We start from the raw sequence: 14,484 nt of genomic DNA, 5'->3' as shown, positions 1-14,484 counted from the left end.
TCCGGCTACGAGTCTACCTGACGGGTCGCCTTCGATGACCGGTGTGGATCTCGCACATTCATGTCATCGGACCGTTGGTTGCAAGGACCTCCGCGTTGCATGGGGTCACCGCACCTGATCAGAACCGCTCATCCGAGAGACCGGGTCTGATGACAACGAGGCTCACCCGATGAATGGTCTCGATTTCCAGCGACTGGCCCACATATGGTGGTGTACCTGAGGAGTACACTTTTAGATGGTTCCGCCTTACGAATGTGGGTATCGGAGGCAGTCTCCGTTGCTTGACTTGGGCTGTTGGGCAATCCCCGCCCTATAAATACCAGTCTCCTCATTCTTCCATCTTCGAGGGCGCGTAGACGCGAAAAGTCGGGGAACAGAGCCTCAGAGAGGAGTAAAACAGCGATCGATTTCTATTCTGGAACCCTAATTTCCAATTCCCCTTACTTTATATATCCATCGATTGATCGTGAGATCCGAAGCTCGATCCCTGCAGACGGTAGAATTTTGGTTTTTATTTTTTCAAATCCCATAAAGAGGTTCTGAAAGCAAGATTACGCTTTTTTTTTTTCTTCCGGTTCTTGAGGTCTTTCTGTGTTGTAGGGTAGAAGAAGCGATCCCCTTTTGAATTCCTGAAGTGTTCGTCTCAAAATTGCACTAGAGTCAGGGTTTATATGCTGAAACCAGATGTGAGGTCTTTAAATCTCTGAAGATATGGAGAATCAGACTGTTGTACGGGAAGCTCCTGGCACGGGAATCGATTCAAGGTCTTCTTTCCAGAATCGGATTGAAAATGGCGAGTCTCAGCAGTCATGGAATGGGGAGATCGGATTCGGCAGTGGGAGTGATCGTCGATATGCTTTCTCACGCCAACCTTCGTTCCGTCAACACGACGCTCACACTCCCATACCTATTATTTCAAATGAGTCCGTTCATCCAGTGCTTTATCGGAGTTCTTCCAGCATCAATATTCCGCCAGGCATTTATCCGCCACTTGAAAACGAGAGTGTGTGGAGAGGACATGGAAAGTCCTCGTTTAGGGAGGAGAGAAGTTCACCTAAAAATGTTTCCTTTCCGTTGCGTATGTTGTCTGTATTTCAAGTTATGAGATCTGGGAGTAGACCTATGAAGCGGCTCTTTGTGATGATCACACTCAACGTGGCTTATTCAACTGCTGAATTGGTTATAGGAATTTTCACCCGGCGTTTTGGTAAGAAAATTGATTTATCCTTGCTTGTAGATCTGGCTTCTCATCTGAAAGCTCATAAAACATATGCATATTGTGTGAATGATAGTGTAGAGGTTATATCAGACTCTGGCAAAGTATGGTGGAGCATAGTCACTTAGACGTGACTGTTCACAATCCATTTACGTCAATCTAGACTCTCCACACTGTGGGATATACTACAGATGGGGGTTTGCTCAAGAAATATCATTTATCAGGTGATCCTAAGCATCATCAATGGACATTTGGCTGTTGAATTTTGATTGAAAATATTTTTCTCTACCCATCCATTTGTAGGCCAGGATTGGATGGTAAGGATTGTCTGGTCAGCATGATTTTTTGTTTCTTTTGGCTTGGTCCCTTATGTAGTGGGCGTAATATTTAGATGGACTTGATGGGCCACATGTAAGGTGAACATGTGCATAACTATGATTTACCATTTTCTGCCATAGCATTATCTGATGTGAATAGAATGTGTGGCACAGTGAGAATTGAAAGTCACCGTACAACTATCTTTCAGCTTCCAAAGACAGTGGGCTGACATACCAATACAGTTTTCAAAATAAAAATTTCAGTTTCCCATTGACTACATGGTGAATAGCTGTGTACCTGAAAGTGGAGCCCTTGTATGATAAATTGTTTTAGTAGGTTTTTGTTGTGATAGGAATGACTCTTCAAGTGGTGAAATTAAGATGTTGAATTGAGATTGTAATTTTCATCCAAATTTAAGTTGTGAACTTGAATCTTTTTCCTGAACGTTTGCAAACCCATAGAGTAGAGTTGCTCAAATACAAGGCCAATTGAGTTCAATTGATTCTAGTACTGCCACCAGGAAAAGCCCACTGCAAGAAGTTATTAAAGTCCTTTAAAACAACTTACCAGATTTCCTCTTATACTAGACATCAAAACTTCTGACCTCTCAAACTCCCAACACCCTGGTAATTTCCATAAAGGCAGATGGTGCAGGTTGCTGGAATTTTTTGCTGCATTGGTTTCATTTTTCAGATATTATCCACGTACATGCAAGAATGTTGAAGGCCTTTAATCCATCTCGTCATAGTTGTAGATCCGATGAGAGAATCTTAAAGATGCAGTTGCATTGTTGGCCATGGCTGCTCATAAGAGTGAACACATGTTATAACTTGAACTAAAGACCCGTGATAGCATTATTTTTCTAGATTGATCACATGTATAGTTGGACCTTATGTTAGTAATCAATCGTTATGAAGTGCCCAGGTTGATGCTAGATGGGACAACGTTCTCTATAGTCCACACAGTATTGAATCTATTGATGTAATCTGGTTCTTGAATCAATGAAATTTCGATACCCGAATCATAGAAATGGACAAACAGCATACCCATCAGAATATTGGAAATGGAATAGAGAGGGATAACCTGCTTCATTAGAACTTTACATCTTATGATTACTTAAATGAAATCTCAAGAACTCTGAAAATGCAATGCTCCTACCTCATAGAACAACCCCTTCTATAGACCCTAAAAGACATACCCTGAAATCCCTATGAATCCTTAATTAAGATTTTCCGACCATTTGATTAGTTTCAATTTAGTCTAATCTATATCTAAGAAAGCAAAAATTCTACCCATAAATATTTGGCCATTTGTAACGGCCTAAAAATATTAGAAGTAAATTTAGAGAATCATTACCAAAATGTTTAGAGAATCTTTAAGATGAAGAACCATATCTTCAAAATCAACACACCTATCTTCCAAAAATAGTAAACTGTAGTCTTTAAAATTAATCCCACGAAACTAGCAACAAACAGTCTAAAGTTCAGGGCCCATGGTGTTGGGTAGCAGGGATCAAGGATCATCCATGGAGTCTAGTGTAGATTCTATGTTCAAGGAGATTAGATCTTTGGCATTGAGTTTAGATATTCCATTTAACCCTTCAACTAGCATTACTAAGCTGGTGGTTCTTGATTTGGCTTCTTCCAGGCATGGTGTGCTGTAAAGACCATTACGGTTATGTAAAGGTAACGGTGGCAACCGTTACACGTTATGGGATCATAATGGCCGTAATAACCATTATGGAAAAAAATAACATGTAATTGCTGTAAACAGCCCGTTACACACCCTGTAGAGGCTGTAAGCCTGTAACAGCCCGTTACACTCCCTGTAGAGGCCGTAAGCCTGTAACAGCCCCGTAATGGTTTGTTATGGGGCGGATATGGGTTTTTTGGATTTTTTTTTTCTTCTCAACGATACCGGGCAAATATAGGTTTTTCAGGTTTTTTTTTTTTTCCAATAAAAAAGAGACCGTTATGGCCGCGGCGCAACTGTTACAACTTACGACCCGTATCGTAAAGGTAACAGTGGTGGTTGTTATGGCCACTGTTACCATTGTGGAATACCTTCCTTCTAGGGCCTTGAGCCCCTATATTTGTATCGAAAGTTCTCTCCCTTTTCCTTGGTTTTTCACATATTCAATTCGTCTTTCAAAAAAAAATAAAAATAAAAATTTGGGCCCCATGGTAGGCAATGGGCCTTCATCAAGTATGTATTCCTACTTGTGGCTGCCACTGAAAAGAAAACCTAGCCAAGTTCAATTGTTTTTTGTCATGAGAAAAATTTGTGGTGGTTAGTCATTGCAACAAAAGGCTCCATCTTTAAGTCCATGCTTTTAAATGGAGTTGCAGATGTTGGTAGAGTTCGTAGAAGTTGTTAATGTTAAGAATTTCTTGCTTTTGTAAGAGACGACAGGTAGATCATTTGATTGCATTAGCTTTGAACATTGTTGTTTTCACTGTTCTAAAGTGATGGTCGGATTAGTTTCCAGTTTGTAGTCCCTTGCATTCCTTTATTTTTTTTATTTTTTATTTTTCTATAATGCACCCAGTAACATGGTCTGGAATAAGAGGTCTTATTTCAGATAAATCATTCTCTAGGGTCGCTCTTGTCATTTATAAACCATATGGCAGCATGCTATTGGGATAAGCCAACCCCAATTAATATGGATAAGGCTTAGATGATGACGATGATGATGGCAACATGCTATTGGTTAAATTGACATTGTGACAAATTGAAGACAATCAAATTCATTACTTGAGGGATGATGTGTTCTCTTCAATGTTTACTGAGTCTCTATTGGTGTTATTCTCTGATTTCTTTGCTAAATTCTATATTTTTTACAGGCTTGGTGTCCGATGCTTTTCATTTGACATTTGGTTGTGGCCTCTTAACATTTTCATTGTTTGCGATGGCTACTTCCCGGAAGAAGCCTGATGAAGTCTACACCTACGGGTGAGATCAGAAACCCCAGGGAGTTCACTTTTAGTTCTTTGAGTCACTATCTCATATGTGGCCTATATGGGTGATTTTTTTGTTACTTTTTTGATGATTTTATTTCTGGAATGATGTGGAAAATTTTGTTTCAACCTACACTGGAGTTTGAGTTTGGACTCGGAATAGCTTTGCTCTTAAAGAGGAATTACATGATCCCTTGTTCCAAAAATTTGTATAGCATCCTTCGGCCCTCAGTTTGTACAAGTGGGGCATGTGGTTTGGTAACCCCGACCGGTACACATGCACACCTACACACCCACATCCACCCACACACATGCACACCTACACACCCACCCACACACATGCACACACAACCCACATCCACATATTCACATCCTCCCACCCATGCACACCCACACACACGCACACCCACATATACTCCACACATGCACATGACGGTTAAAAGTTTGGTTGCTGCAAATAGATACAAAAAAATGCATCAGTGATCCATACAAAAAGTCCAATGGCTGAATGCATAGGTCTTCCCATCTGGGAAATGGTTGAGCGTGACTCATTGACGAAGTGGTCGGTAGATTAATGGTCAGGACTGCCAAAACATGGGCCCAACTCAAAAACCCATGTTCTGGGGGACATTGTACTGATCATTGGATTGAGGATGCAGCAAGTCCTTTGAAGCATTGATTTTACCTCTGTTTTTATTATGGTTAGTGATTTTATCATATAATAATAAGGGATTCTGGTTTGAAAATCATAGTTTTTGAATAGTGCTAGGCAACAACCTTTTCTTATTTGCTTGTCTTTTCAACTTTTTTCCTTTTTATTTACTATTATTTTTTATGAAGCTGTTGTTGTTATACACTGTTTCTGTAGCACTTTGTTGCTGTGCAACTTTTTGCCCACAGAAGTTCCTTTATGGCACATGGTTCTTTCCAGTTTCTAATTGTCACATGGTTCCACAGGAAATGCCATGTTTCTGTTTGCTAAATTTTGAAGAGCTCTAACTGTTTGATGATTTAGAAATTTTGTTTCTTTTATTTCAGGTACAAAAGGCTAGAAGTCCTTTCTGCTTTTACTAATGCTGTAAGTGCTTGCCATTTCTTCCCTTATTTATGATGACATGATCAAGGAACTTTTCTATGGCCATATTTTATAAATCGACACAGTTTCTCTACAGCAATAAATGCGCATGATATATCTTGTAAACTTTATCCTACTTGTAATTGGTGATCTTGTATGAGATCACGTCTGCCTGATCTTTATCATATATGGATAGTATAACAAGACTCAATGGAATAAAGTACAAGTATTGTTTTACAATTATTATTATTATTATTATTATTATTATTTATTTATTTATTATTATTTTTTTTTTTTCTGTTTTTGGATTTTTACTCTTAGTATAATTTCCAAAAATCAAGAAATGAGACTTTCCAAAGTTTTCAAAAAGCTACCTCAATAATATATATATATATATATATATATATATATATATATTCATCTAAAAAAAACTCAATCTCACTGTTCTTTTTATGCATAGTATAATAATCTTAGTACTCGTAGTAATAATTTGCACCATCAGAGCTAACGTATGGATATGTTGCTTCTGTTGCATGTGTAGACAGCTGTTTCTTTTGTTTATGTCATTCTCCTTAGCCGTGGAAGCACTTCATGCATTTATACAAGATGAATCTGAGCACAAGTAAGTAGCTTGTGTTGATTTGGTTGAATTTGCAATATACAATGCTTTTAGGATGCTTATAAGATGAGTTGCCTAATTACCACTTATTTCCCATGAGATGGCTCCTCTATCAGCTCATATGTCCAGTTATCATGTTAGCAGGATTTAACCATGTTTTGCACCATTATTGATTATTTCTTTTGCATCTCATGTTTCAATTTCTTGCAATCTTTTCGGATAGGTTGTAATGCTACTTTAAGTACCACTTGTTTTATTTTTCCCTAGAAGGTCATTGAAAGGAGATAGTTCACAGCTAATTTCATGGTTCTTTTTCTCCCCATTTGTTTTGGCTAGGTTGAAATGCTATTTTATGCAACTACTCTTATACTGATTTGTCCCTACATGGTCATAGAATGAATATATAATTCACACTTGGATGAATTGACTGAAGCGTTGATTTACACAAGGTTTGGTTGTAGATATTTATAAATATCCCTAAAAAAGAAGAAAAAATGTTTAGTTATTTATTTATTTGAGAGGTGATTGAGAATTTGTTAAGATGCCCACCAAAAGGCAAGAAAAGAATACAAAGGTATGCTGAAGCTTGCGAACAAAAGAAGAAATGGTAGCTTTAGCTGCATTTACATAAGAAGCCCATCCCGAAACAAAGCCCTTGATAATGCTAATCACCCCATCTACTGTGGTCTTCTCGTTTCTAAAGCACCACCCCTTCCGCCCCTTCCAGATAAAAAAGAAGAAAAAGGATACAGTCAGAAATTTCAGAATTTTGTAAGGTTAAACCATCAAATATTCGTCAATGCCTTTTACATAAATCTGTCATTGTATAATTTGTATTCTGTTGCTTATGTGGTAACTGAACAGAAGTTTTCAAGTAAAGCCTCATAACACTCATATCCTGTTAGTGTATATATCTTGCATGTGGCTGTATGCATATTTTGTGTATTACATGGTATTTCTATAAATTTGGTATTATATTAAGTTGTCTGTGGTTTTTGGGTAGAAGCTTCAGGCACCTGAACCACATAATACTTGCATTCCATCAGTGCATATGCTCATCATCATCATCATTGTCGTCGTCGTTGTCATCACCATCATCTTCGTCGTCATCACCATCGTCATCGTCGTCATCATTGTTGTCATCATCACCATCATCATTGTCATCGCCATCGCCATCGCCATCGTCGTCATCATCATCATTGATCATCATCTGCTAATGAAGATTTGGAACAAAAACTCTCATGATTTACTTGGAAATATTTGATGACTGGATGCCCACCTTACATCAACCCTCATGTGGTCTTGGGTTTGGCTGGCACTTCTCTACCAATATATGGGGTCCATGGTTATATGGTATTGATGGGCAAAATGGTGGTGGAAAAGATTGGTTATGTTGGCATGCAAAATGGTGGTGGAAAAGATTGGTTATGTTGGCATCATGTAAAAATATCTATACAATGGATGATGCCGCTACGATGTATTTGGAAGAATTTTAGGTGGGGATTTGTTTTTAAAGTGGGGGAGGGTGCAAGGTAAGATTTTGAGAGGATTTTTGGGCAGGTGAAACCATTTTGCTTCGAAGTTCCCTTGGCTCTACAACATTACCTCTTGGAAAGATTTCATTAAAGATTGCTTAGAGTGAATAGGAGAAAAGGTGGTCTGGAACATATTGCTTAAGAGGAAAATAAATGATTTTTTGTAACAGGATTTTATGGATATGCTTTCTCTCCTTGATGAAACTCATATTGTCTAACGAAGAGAAGATGTTAGAATACGGAAGTAGTCGAACAAAGCCTTGTCTGTTGCAAAGCATTTTCTGAAAGTTTGACCAACACTAGGGACAATGTGAGCATTTTTTTGTGTGTGCAAGATCACCCCTAGACTTTTTTGTTGGAGAATGGCATGTGGCAAGATTCTAACTCTTGACAATCTCCAAAGAAAGCGGCATTGTTTGGCCAATATTTGCTTTGTGTAAGGTAAGCAATGAAACAACGACTCATCTCTTTATTGAATACTTGGAAGCTCGTTACTTATTGGGTGAATTTATCCAACCTTTTGAGGTTGCATGTGTGATCCAAGGAACGATCGAATGCATTTTCACTTCTTGGGAGGGAGGCTTCTTTTGGGAAAAGGGGAGATGTCCATGGTCGTTAGTTCCTCTTCCATTTTGTGGAGCATTTGGAAGGACATAAGTCGAAGAACTTTTCTTGATAAGTCATAGTGGAGGGGATCGTATCTTAGAGAGAATCAAAACTTATATAACCAACAGGGCAACAACTAGCAAAGAGTCTGAACGCATGCTAGTAAAGGATATTGTTGGGTAAGAGGGTAGTATCTACCAGAGCTGGCAATGGCCTGGGTGGCCTAGCTGCTCGGCAAGCCTGTCTCGGCTTTGGACCGGGCTTAGACCTACTAGTTGGCCCGTGACCCAAGCTTGGGCCTGGTATGTGTGGCCCAATTAATTTCTAGGCTGTGCTTGGGCTTAATGCCATTTTAGTCCTATCCGACTTCATGTGTACATTGATTTTTACAAATATGTCATTCCAATCCTTGTTTAGACAACACATGCATCTTGAATTTAGACCTCTGGTTTTGTTCGTTTAAATGTCTTTTTCTTCGCTCATGTGTGGCCCACTTGATGGATGGATTAGGACATTCAAGTGGGAAATACGGATTTTATCAATTTTTAGGGAGGGCTAGGTTAGGCTTTGACCCGCTCAACTAGGCCCGTGCTAGCTTAGGCCTTGGGGCCTATGTATTAGGTTGGCCCATTGCCCTTTCTAGTTTCTAATTGTGTAGGAAGGCAATATCTAATCATGTTGGGTACCTTGTCGGTAGTGTGAAGAAAGATGATAGATGGTCCCGTTAAAAGGGATGCGGGCTTCTCCATTGTTGCATCACAAATTTGTTTGTCCAGGCTGCTATGTTATTGGGTTTTGGGTGGTTGACGAGAAATGAATCATTATAAGTTCTTGTGGATCAAAGGCAACAATGGATGATGCTGGAATTCGTAATGAAGGATTGAAGGCAACTTAATGCATGACGGTCTAAACTAGAATGCATGTGTGAGATCAAAAATTATCCAGCGAAATAAACTAAGCAAATCAATTGAAATATTCAACATTCAACATCATAGTAAAGATAATAACAAATGAAACATGCAATGGTTGCGGATCATCATCACAATCTTGCGGTATTGTATTCAAATCATGTGTGGATTAGATCCGTCGAGGGATGAGACCGCGCAATCTTGCATGGTTTCAATCCAACAATTAATGCAGCTTCTCTGGTCCAGGAAATCAAAGGATTTGTGGATTAGGGATGACTGGAAAATCTGAGAGGGTTGGGATCAATTCTCAGATTTTCAGGGTCAATAGCAACAAAAAAAAATAAAAATACTAGGCATAGAAAGAGAAGAAGAAGGTTGGAGGGCTATAAATAGAATTTAGAAAAAGAGAAGAGATTAGGGGAAGAGAAGAACTTACCACAGAGAGAAATGGGAAGGAGGCACTAAGCTTTCATTAAAAAAATATTATTAGGTTTAGGGTAGAAAGCACCCTATTTATAAAATTTGGATTTAAAAGAAAATGACTAAACTACCCCTATAACCAAAGAAAAAAAAAGTACAAAACAAAGCTTTCTAAAAAAAAATAAAAAATCCCGCGTAACAGATCAGTCTTCTAACTCATCCTACACGTGCGTCCTCCTAATGTGGGGCCTTCAATTAATCCAAGGACATGTGTAAGGTCTTCAAAATCATCCGTAGTTGTGCCATTAACCAGGTCTTCAAAATCATCCTTAGTTGTGTCATTAACCAGGTCTTCAAAATCATCCTTGGTTGTGCCATGAACCATCATCGAGCAATAAAGATATATTCGTTGGCCGTCTTCGTCTTTGATAAACTTTGAAGGGTTTGATGTCCTCATCAACTCCCTTTGGGTGAGAAGAACTTGGCTTCGACGAGTTAAAATTTTTGTGCATCTTGAGAAGGTCCAGATTAATCCGCTGCAGTTCCACTTCTGTAAGCCATGTGGAATCGGATGGTAGCTTGTTCTTCCATTTGAAAAGGTACCTTTAGAAGCCCCCATCTCGTGTGGAAACAATCTCCTCATCCACTATCCCTTCAATCTCTTCCTTACGGTCAATTGATGGTGGAAGGGGTGGAGTTGGTTGAGAAGTAAAGTCGGAAAGTGGCCAAGGGTGGGAAGAGGAAACAATGGAAGGGTTAGGATAGATGACTACCATTTCAGGTGGAAGGTCTACCTTGTACGCATTAGACCTAATTTTACGCAATACTTTGAATGGTCCAGTACTGCGAGCTTGTAATTTCTTAGTGGAACCCGTAAGAAACCGCTTTGGTCTAATCCTAACCATTACATAATCCCCTTCATTAAATTTTGTTCGCCTACGATGTTGGTCAGTTGAATATTTATAATTATCATTACTCGCATTTATTCGCTGTCTAACATGTGTATGCAAGTCACGAATGTGTCGTGCAAATGCATCGGCTGACTCAAAAGATCTTTGGGTAACAAGTCTATGGGCATCCGAGGTTTGTACCCACTAACAATTTCAAATGGACTCAACCTTGTAGATCTATTGAGTATTGACTGAACTGTTGTAGGCGAACTCGGCTATAGGTAGAATTAAATCCCAAGTTTTCACATGTTCACCCACTAAGCATCGTAAGAGGTTTCCCAGGCTGCGATTAACCACCGCAGTTTGGCCGTCAGTTTGGGGGTGGTATGCAGCAGAAAACTGCAAACGTGTTCCCATCATATGCCATAGTGTCTTCCAAAACTAGCTGGTAAATCTGACATCATGGTCAGACACTATGGTCTTAGGTAAACCATGGAGATGGACCACACCATTGAAAAAGACCTTAGCAATATTAGACGCATCTGAAGTTTTAGAACATGGGATGAAATGCACCATCTTAGAGAAGCGGTCCACAACAACAAAAATGGAATCATGCTTTTTAATCGTCTTAGGAAGCCCAAGCAGGAAATCCAGGTTAACGTCTTGCCACGGAGCATGTGGCACAGGTAATGGCGTATATAATTCAAAAATTTTCTTTTGCTGCTTCGTCATTTGACACGTTCTACACTGCCTTAAAATTTTGGCGACATCTTGCTTGAGACTCGGCCAGTAGAAACAATCCTCTATGAGGGCAATAGTCTTATCGCGGCTAAAGTGGCCAGCTATCCCTCTTGAATGAAGCTCCTAGACGAGGAATTCACGGTAGGACGTATGGGGAATACATAAACGATTTTCTTTAAAAAAGAATCCATCTCTCAACATGAAATCCCCCACACTTTGCTGATCACTCGAGAGTGACGTATAGGTACACCCAAAATTTGGACATGTGAGGTACTCATCTCTCAGTTGCTCAAAGCCGACAACTCCACTCAAAGAATTGAATAACGCAATTTTACGGCTAAGGGCATCGGCTGGTTTATTCTCTACTCCGGCCTTGTGTTTTAAGACAAACGAATACTCTTGAAGGAACGCAACCCACTTAACATGCCTTGGGTTAAGTTTCTTCCGGGAGTAAAGATAACGTAAGGCCTCATAATCAGAGAATAAGACAAATTCCTGCGGTAGGAGGTAGTGGTGCCAATGTCTCAAAGACTGCACTACCGCATATAATTCGTTATCATAGGTAGAGAATTTTTGTTTCGCCTCATTCAGTTTCTTACTGAAATAGGCAACAGGATGATCCTCTTGACTCATGACTCCACCTATACCAACACCAAATACATCACACGCAACTTCAAAGACTTTAGAAAAGTCGGGAAGGCGCATGACGGGAGCTTAGCTTCGACCATCTTGCCCTTAATTTCTTTGAAATTCTTAACTACAACTTTCGACCACACTAATTCTCCATTCTTCATATACTCTGTAATGGGAGCCATAATCGTGCTAAAACTCTTAATGAACCGACAACAGAATGTGCCTAAGCCATGGAAGCTTCGCACTTCATGGATGTTCCTCGGTTCAGGCCAATCAACTATGGCTTGACTTTCTCTGGGTCTGCACGCATCCCTTCTGCTGACACTATAAACCCTAAGAACACAACCTAACTGGACATAAACGAACATTTTTTAAGGTTAGCGTATAATTTCTCTGCCCTAAGGACGCTGCAGACTAACTTCAAATGTTCAAGGTGTGATTATCTAGTGGTGCTATAGATCAGGATATTGTTGAACTACACCACTAAGAATTTCCCTATGAACGGTCTGAAGACCTGGGTCATCACCTGCATGAAAGTGCTGGGTACGTTAGTCAAGCCAAAAGGCATGACCAACCACTCATATAGCCCATCCTTTGTTTTGAAGGCTGTCTTCCATTCATCACCGGTGCGTATACGAATTTGGTGATATCCACTCTTGAGATCTATTTTGGAGAAAATGGTGGATTTAGCCATCATGTCTAATATGTCATCAAGCCTAGGTATGGGAAACCTATACTTGATCGTGATTTTGTTGATGGCTCTACTGTTTACACATATGCGCTAAGTGCCGTCTTTCTTAGGTGCCAGTAAAGCTGGTACGACACACGGGTTTATGCTCTTCTGGATGAAACTCTTTTGCAGGAGATCTACTTGCTTCTTTAATTCTGCATGCTCTGTAGGGTTCATCCCATAGTGAGGAAGGTTTGGTAGAGTCAACCCAGGGACAAGATCAATGGCATGCTGGATGTCCCTCATGGGTGGCAACTCATCTGGCAAATCCTCAGGGAATACATTTCTGTACTCCTCTAAGACGGGCTACCTCGTTGGGTAACTCTACTGGTACTTCTGGTGTAGCCTCTTTAGCCACTAAGGCATACACCGTCGAATCCTCCTTAGTCTCTCTTTCAAACTCTTTAGCTGTGATGATGTGGAGAGACTTGGGTGTGGATTTCCTCCCTTCTTTAGGCTCACTAGCCTTCTCACCTTTCTTCTGTACAGTGTTTTGCAGTGGCATAAGATTAATTTTGATCTTCTTGCCATTATGCATGAAGGTACATGCATTAGAACGGCCGTAGATCGTGATGTCATTATCGAATAGCTACGGTTTGCCTAGGATGATGTGACCTACATCCATGGGCAACACATCACACTACAGGGACTCCTCATAAGACTTGAACTCAATGGGTACAAGACATTGATGGGTGATAGGAAGGGAAGTCTTGTCTACCCATGAGACTTTGTACGGGTCAGGATGAGGGGTGACCTATAACTTTAGACGGCCTAAGGTGCTAATGGAACTTACATTCTGGCAACTCCCACTGTCCACTATCACCTTACAATTTTTCTTACCACACTTGGCGATTGTGTAGAAGTTAGTGTTGCGGCGCCAATCAACACTACTTCTAGTCTGGGCTAGCACACACCTAACAATTGCTAGTGTGGCATCATCACCCACCTTATCCTCATCACTCAATGATCCTACCGGCTGATATTCTTTAACTTCAGAGTTGCCCTGATCATACTCACTATCCTAGGAATCATCTATGACTAAGGCTTTTCCTTTGCTCTTAGTGGGACACTGAGTTACAAAATGACTAATATTCCCACATTCGTAGCATTGCACATTCTGTCCTCCACTTGGACCAGCACCAAAGACGCCTTTTCCCTTGTCATCCCTATGCCTAGGCGGAACATTCGCCTACGCCCTGGGTTGATTACCAATGTTGGGTCTAGCAGTGTTCGAGTTGTCGATATCGCTACAAGTTTCGCTGGCTAGGGATAAAGATATAATATCGTTATCGCCGATAACCGGAAATGTGGAGAAAAACACGAAAACATGGAGATAACGGTGAAATTTTTTAATGAAACTTCAGGACATGCCTAAATATACATATTTGCATATTTAGAAATTAAAAATTTGTAAAAAAATGCATTAAATAATAAGTTTTCATTTAATGGGGCCCAAAAAGCGCATACATTTCCATAAGAAATTACTCTAATAATAACCAAAATAAATTTATCTAAGTTTCAAGTTGACCACACCATATGAAACGGTGGGAATAATGATTTCCACCATTGAAATCTTCATAGGGCCCAGTGATGTTTATTTGTCATCCAAACTGTTCATAAGATCACATGGACATGGATGAATAAAAAACAGAAGTATCAGGTTGATACAAAACTTTTGTGGCCCCTAAGAATTTTTCAATGGTAAACATTCAATTCACACAGTTTCATGTGGTGTGGTCCACCTAAGCTTTGGATATGCTTTATTTGTTGGCTAGTGCCTTAAAATCATCTAATAAAATGGATGGATAGAGTAGATCAAATACGTAAATTACTATG

At 39.8% G+C, this 14,484-nt stretch overlaps 1 protein-coding gene across 3 annotated transcripts in view; it reads left to right on the top strand.

Annotated features, from left to right (window-relative positions):
* Positions 1-269: 269 nt before the first annotated feature.
* LOC131243106 (metal tolerance protein C2) overlaps positions 270-14,484 on the top strand; it is a 47,446-nt gene continuing 33,231 nt past the window's right edge. The window contains exons 1-5 of one of the 3 annotated variants that reach the window (XM_058242203.1): positions 270-466; positions 601-1,207; positions 4,378-4,486; positions 5,530-5,569; positions 6,112-6,188. In XM_058242203.1, the coding sequence (XP_058098186.1) occupies positions 712-1,207; positions 4,378-4,486; positions 5,530-5,569; positions 6,112-6,188 (722 nt within the window). In that variant the 5' untranslated portion in view covers positions 270-466; positions 601-711. Of the gene's footprint in view, positions 497-600; positions 1,208-4,377; positions 4,487-5,529; positions 5,570-6,111; positions 6,189-14,484 lie in introns of all 3 variants that reach the window. The other 2 variants (XM_058242202.1, XM_058242201.1) reach the window with 2 other exon arrangements.

Source organism: Magnolia sinica, chromosome 4 (genome assembly GCF_029962835.1).
Source record: "Magnolia sinica isolate HGM2019 chromosome 4, MsV1, whole genome shotgun sequence".
Classification (NCBI taxonomy): Eukaryota; Viridiplantae; Streptophyta; class Magnoliopsida; order Magnoliales; family Magnoliaceae; genus Magnolia; species Magnolia sinica.
Note: the sequence above shows the minus strand (reverse complement) of the source record. Positions and strands in the feature narration are given on the sequence as shown.